This window comes from Cyphomyrmex costatus, unplaced genomic scaffold (genome assembly GCF_001594065.2).
Source record: "Cyphomyrmex costatus isolate MS0001 unplaced genomic scaffold, Ccosl1.0 scaffold1340, whole genome shotgun sequence".
NCBI lineage: Eukaryota > Metazoa > Arthropoda > Insecta > Hymenoptera > Formicidae > Cyphomyrmex > Cyphomyrmex costatus.
In genome coordinates, this window is record NW_017275327.1 from 45,283 (window position 1) to 52,537 (window position 7,255).

The 7,255-nt window shown below is 35.6% G+C and overlaps 1 protein-coding gene across 1 annotated transcript in view; it reads right to left on the minus strand.

Moving 5' to 3' along the window:
* The window catches only part of LOC108782752 (putative nuclease HARBI1), a 14,305-nt gene extending 9,534 nt beyond the window's left edge, over positions 1-4,771 (minus strand). Inside the window, exon 1 of the mRNA XM_018551108.1 lies at positions 4,702-4,771. Within this exon, the coding sequence (XP_018406610.1) occupies positions 4,702-4,771 (70 nt within the window). The remainder of the gene's footprint in view (positions 1-4,701) is intronic.
* Positions 4,772-7,255: the final 2,484 nt, after the last annotated feature.

The following is a 7,255-nucleotide window of genomic DNA, read 5'->3' on the forward strand; positions in this document are numbered from 1 at the left end:
AAAATGAATTTTTCGTAACTCGAATGAAAAAGATAAAAATTGCAATTTATCAAAAAATAAGGTTTTGAATTTTTATAAATTTGACACGTATTTAAAAACTTTCTATTTTTCACTTGAGTCACGAAAAAATTATTTTAATAAACTGACTCGTTTACTTGGTAAGATCTATGATCGAAGTTTTATGTTCCGAATTCTGTTTCCTTATCACAAAATTATCATTATTTTCTTTGATTTATTATTAAAAAATACAGAGAATTGAATGTAACTTGGAATTTCTATATGAATACTAATATATAGTACATAAACTTAGAATTAGAAAATCATTTCGCTTCAAATCTGGAAATGCTGAACCTTACGCATAAATAAAGAAGATTCACTAAATAAGATTTACTAAATGGTGATAATTTGAAATCTGAAATCGCTTTGCGATGAATGTTTCATTGCAACTACTATAAGATTTTTGTTCAAACTAATAATTATTTACATAAAAAATTTATCACATATGCTATACTGAAGGCTTCAAAACAAAAAGAAAGATTTCGAATATAAACTCATTCTATGCAATGAAGTTTTTATTTTGAAATCTGCAATGTTTATGTGATATACTAATAAATTGTAAGATACCTGTTAAAATTAATAGATATTTACGTCAAATTATTCATTACCTATTTCAAATTAAAGACCCACAAACATTCTCTACAGAGTTCATATACTTGAAATCTGATAGTGGTAATGTAAAATCAAATAAAGAACAAAGACGGTTTAATAACCTAAGCTAGATTTGAGATATAAACTCAATGTGTACGATGAAAGTTTTATATTATGCTAATAGAATATCATCTAAGAGAAACAATAGCATCTGCACTAGTCAATTCCTATATGATAACTCTCATTCTGTTCACTTTCGAATTCATTCGTAATATGCAGTTTCAATCTTCGCGCGTCGGGTGGTCCCAGAAAATGGCGGCTTCCGGCTGATGGCTTAACTCTTACTAGAGGAACTCTAGTTCCAAATGAGTGCGTCCTTTTCTAGATAGAATTACCCCCATTCCTCAAATTTCCGACAATGCGTACTCTAGTACTACTATCTCTATGGTTTACACCCTACGTTTAGGCCGCCACCTATACTCTAAGGGTCTGAGCACAAGCACTGCCGTAACATTTTACGACACACTTAAGTTGTAGACTTAAATAACGCACAAGCTTTGGCGTATCGGCGTATGACGTGTTTATGCACGCTATAGAAAGATATGGCAATAATGTACATAAACACGTATTGTATCATACGCCGATACGCCAAAGCTTGTGCGTTATATACGTCTACAACTTAAGTATGTCGTAAAATGTTACGGCAGTGCTTGTGCTCAGACCCTAAATCTAATCTAAACACGACAGGTCGCAACGGTGTAAATAGCTGTAACCTCGCTTAGATGAGGGATCTTTTTCAAGATCCCTGACCTCTCTTAGGCCGCACGACCTACCTAGCTTTAACGCATGTAAACGTAGGGCGCAGGCAGACGGCCTAAAGGCGTAAAGTGTACTAAGAAACGTGAGACTAAATGCGACCTACATTAGGCCCAAAAATATTATAGGTCTATATGCGGTAAACGCTCCATACGAGACCATTCTTAGGTGGGATATAAGTTAGGGTATAGGTCAGGTCGTTAGGTGTAAACTAGGCTAATGGCTGATATGGCAGATTACGTTCTATATCTGATGCGTTTTTGTAGTCATGACGTGACGGCAGGCTGTGCTCAATTTTTGCTGCGTTTTTGCTGTCATAATATGACAATAAGTGTGCCAGATTTTTAACAACATTTTGCTGATTTAACATGTAGTCATGTTTCATATCAAGTTTTGATATTTTTTATTATATTGATGTTTATTCTATTTTTTGTTAATTTATTTTGTCAGCATGTATTATTCGATTTCTGCTTGCTTTATTTCGGCAAAGTTTGATGAATTTTTACAGAATTTTTGCTAGTGTATTATGACGCAGATCTGCTCAATTTTTAGTGTATTTCTGTTATGGCTGCACTGAAACGGTAAACCGTGTTCGACTGCTGCTCGATTTTTGCCATTATAATATGTAGCATAAATTTGCAATGCGTGCTTCTGGTGGGTTTGGCTATCTGGGTTACTTTCAACAAAGTTCTTTAATTTTTGAATATAGTTAATATAATTTAGATTAGATTAGTTTTAACCAGGGAATGGAAAGTTACTTTTTAAAAATAACTAGTTACAGTTACTCGTTACCGAGTAAAAAATGTAACTAGTTACAGTTACAGTTATCGCTTTTTAAAAGTAACTCGTTACAGTTACCGTTACTTGAAAAATAACTTTTCGTTACTTTTCCGTTACTTTTTTAAAATCAATTTAAAAATGTATTTTTGCATTTTTTTTTTTTATATGTAATACTGACAAATATATAGTTTTTTTAAAAAAAAAAAAAACAATGTAGAATGGCTCAAATAATAAATTAAATAATAGTAAAATGAGAAGGGTTACGAGCCAAAAATGAAACAGTTTATTTCCGATAAGAACGACGATGACAATGTAATTAAATGTATAAATATATATTAGAACAATACATAGATAAAACAAGATAAAAACAAACGACGTTTCGACACTTATTGTCATCGTCTTTTAAACTGTTTCGCTTTTGGGTTCATAGCCCTTCTCATTTTACTATTATTTAATTTATTTTTTAATTTTTTTTAAACACAATTTTGTAATTCTAAAACCTGTAAAATATGCAGCAAATTGAAATATTTGTATGTCCTATGTATTACATAGAAGATAGAAGTGTAAAATAATTACTGAATCATAACGGCCGAATGTCTAAGGGCTTTCAAGTCTTATTGATAAGCGCTATAAATAGCATGTATCCAATCGAACCGTGTTCAATCGTGTGCAAAGTAACGACAAAAGTAACTGTAAATTTCGTTACCGTTACCCAAAAAATGTAACTCGTTACCGTTACAGTTACCAAAAAAAGAAAGTAACGCAGTTACCAGTAAAGTTACCAAAAAAGTAACTTGTAACTGTAACTTCGTTACAAGTAACGAGTTACTTCCATTCCCTGGTTTTAACATTGCATTATGTAAGTATGTGAGTATACATATAGACAGTGTTGGAACAGATACCGTTTGAAAGGTATCTAGATATAGATATAGGTATTGTATGGCAAAAGTATTTAGATATAGTTATAGATACATTTTTTTACAATTACCTAGGTATAAGTACAGATATAAATAAAAAGTACCTGAAAATTTAGATACTTGTTAGGTACTTAAAAAAATTTTTTTTTTTTTAGTGGAGAAACAGGAAAAGAGAAAGTAATAAACAACTTAAATTAAATATCACATTTTATATCTCTATTTATTTAACATATAAAGAAATATAAAATAATATTATTAATATTTGTTTGAATAAATCCAAGTGGTATTGACAATGCCTAATTCGACTCAAACACTGAGGAGAGGTTACGCTCTGCTCTTCACCGATTTTGATCAAACTTGCAGCGATGTTAGAGGAGCCTATCAAATGAACACCTGTAAAGCCGTTCGCTCCATTGGGCCTTAGAAGCCGAGTAATGATCATTTAAAGATATACCAAAAATCTGGAAAACGGTCTAATATCTCGGAAAGTATGCATTTTTGAGAAAAATATCTTAAACAAAAGTGATAGGGTTTATTCAGATGTATATACTAGTCTTATAGGTTGACCTATACCTTATAGATTGACCGTGACCTTGACTTGACCTTGACGATGGCGCCCAAGGTCAAACCTATAAGACTAGTATATACATCTGAATAAACCTTATCAGTTTTGTTTAACACATTTTTCTCAAAAATGCATACTTTCCGAGATATTAGACCGTTTTCCAGATTTTTGGTATATCTTTAAATGATCATTACTCGACTTCTAAGGCCCAATGGAGCGAACGGCTTTACAGGTGTTCATTTGATAGGCTCTTCTAACATCGCTGCAAGTTTTATCAAAATCGGTGAAGAGCAGAGCGTAGGCTCTCCTTGTGAGTGTAGTCGTGTATTATATGTCAGCTTTATTGTTGCAATTAAATACAATTCTCAAACGTTTCAATCCCGCTTCGGATCCTCATCAATAATTTGCATGTTCCGATTATCAAAATGTTTCCTAATACAATGATTAATCGGAGCTAATGATGTTAGTATGTTCACAATTAGATAGTTGAAATGTGGTAATCGGAACATGCAAATCATTGATAAAGATCCGAAGCGGGATCGAAACGTTTGAGAATTGTATTTAATTGCAACAATAAAGTTGACATATTCTACACGACTACACCCAGTGTTTGACTCAAATTAGGCATTGTCAATACCACTTGGATATAAAGAAATGTTTCAAACGTATTTAAAAAACATAGAGATCTCTCTAACATCTTCAAAAGCATAGAGACTACAAAACATAACTTTGTAACGTGAGAAATAGCTATGTACAACATTAATGGTGGCGACAGTGTATAATACCTGTAACTATGTATCTAAAACTTAAAAGATACCGTATTAAAAAATAACTAGATACGGATACAGGTATCTCCGTCTATAAGGATCTAGGTAATACACTTAGGTACAGCTAAAGTATCTAGATACTGTATCTAGGTACTTTTACCTAGATACGTTCCAACACTGGAAATAGACAAACTCACTTTGAACATACCTGGATCATAACATCCCAGGTAGCAAAATGCTAGCAATATGCCAGCAGTATGCCAGCAAACTTGGATCATGACGTTACAGCAGATATCAAGCTGCTGCTTCCTCATTAAGCTTAGTTTCTAACAGCTTAGCCTGCCAACATAATACAACGATAAAAATACAACAAAAATCAATCATTATTTGCTATCACATCGTGACAGCGAAACGCGGTAAAAATACAACACAACCTGACATAACCAGTACTGACAACAAAAATCGAGCACAGTCTGCCGTTACATGTAATCGCAAAAATGAAGCAAGAAATGACGTTTCAAATAATAGGTTAATTTACTAAAAGTTATAAATATTTTTAGTTTAGAGGATTAAATATGTATATACAATATATGTTTTCAAAATTTATTACATTTATCTTATATATATTACATAAATTACACAAAATTCCATAGATGTATGTATATATTGTATATAAAATATTATTTGAATAATTATATATTATAATAAAATATTATAATAGGTACTCTCTCTCTCTCTCTCTCTCTCTCTCTCTCTCTCTCTCTCGGGTGGAGAATCAAAAATTCAAAACGTAGTCCTGTGTATCTCCTACACACAAGACTGTCAGGAATATGCTCGATGCTCGATCTGGCGTTCCTGATATACAGGCGCTGGATCGATTTTCCGCGCGAGATTTTTATCGCGGCGCGAGCCCCCTGGTGTGCAGTCGCGGTAATTCGCGCGGCGCGAGAAGAGCACTCGCGAGAAAGTGGCGTCATTAAGGTGCTAATACTTTTTCAACTAATCAGGATACAGCGATGCACATCCAACGTTCATGCGTCCTGTGTACGATCCGTTATGTCGTAACGGCAGGCTGTGCTTGATTTTTACTGCGTTTTTGCTGTCATAATATGACAATAAGTGTGCCAGATTTTTAACAACATTTTGCTGATTTAACATGTAGTCATGTTCTATATCAAGTTTTGATCTATTTTTCGTTAATTTATTTTGCCAGCATGTATTGCTCGATTTCTGCTTGCTTTATTTCGGCAATCGTTTGATGAATTTTTACAGAATTTTTGCTAGTGTATTATGACTCTATTTTTGATGTAATTCTGTTCGCTATACTGAAACGGTAAACCGTGTTCGACTGCTGCTCGATTTTTGCCATTATAATATGTAGCATAAATTTGCAATGCGTGCTTTTGGCAGGTTTGGCTATCTGGGATGTTTCCCGTCGATAGTCCCTATGCAATTCGAAAAGTTCCATCTTCTTCTTCTTCTAAATTTAAGTGGCCCAAGTTTCGTAGCAAGCCGGATTATCGTGGCCAGTCTGATCCCAGGGACACCACCAACCTTCCACAAGATGTCCTCATAAAAGAACTGGAATGAAGACCGCGCAATTAACGCGGCAAATCTGCAACAGACGTAGAAGGACGCCGCGCACCGCCCCCCCGGCGGATCCCCGAGAAACAAATTCTCGGGGGGACGCCGGAGGGAGACAGGGAGGGGAGGGCGATACGCCTCCCCACCAGTGCACTACGATTAAACGGAGATCCCGATGGATTTGAAGAAGGACAAGAAAAGTCTGCAGAGTTTATGGGAAGGTTTGGCAAGAGGAAGAAATGCATTACGCGCGTGTGAAGGGAATGCTCTGTTAAGATAACGTACCAAAGATCTGGCTTTAATTCTAGTCAGCGGGCAGTAAAACACTATATGATTCAGATCCTGGCGAGGATCGCCACAAACGCAAGCAGGAGATTGTACCATATTTTTTCTAAACAGGCTATAATTCAGGTTGTAGTGGTTAGATCTCAGTCTGTTAATTAAAACAATCTCGCTTCTGTTTAGAGCAGACTTGTAGTACCAAGGTTTCGCAGAAGGAGCCGGATTGTAAAGCAAATGATATTGAGTGCTCGTGGATAAGGCTTTGTCATTTAGATAGGCCTGGAAACGAATTCGGGCCTTGTCTACAGCCTGTATCTGTAAATCCGGGAAGGGAGTACGGAAAAAACCCTTTGCACCGTCCTTGCAAGCCTCCTTGGCTGCTTTATCCGCTACCTCGTTTCCCATAATGCCTTTGTGAGAAGGGATCCAGAAGAGAGAACACACAATTTTGCGTTCTGCCAGTTGAAGTAGGGCTTCCTTGATTTTGTGTATAATATAGTTGGAATTAATTAGTTTATGTGATGCGACGGCTTCCAGAACGCTGCGCGAATCAGAAAAGATGAAAACCGTAGAGTATCCTGCATCCAAAGACAGGATCAGAGCCTGGTATATGGCCCAGGCCTCCGCGGAAAAAACAAAAGAGCTGGAGGTCAGTTTATACTTGAAGCAATGCCTTAGTTCCGGGGAGAAGAAGGCCGCACCCACACTCCCATCTTCAAGTTTTGAGCCATCGGTGTAAAATGAGAGCCCATCAGGGACCAGTTCTCGCAGATTCTGTAGTTGGTCACTAAAAACTTAAATAATTTCATTATTACAGGCTTCCTTGGAGTAGGTAATAAAGTTGTCGAAGTCCTTGCAATACATAAAAGCACTCAAGCTGCTTCCCAAAGCCGGAA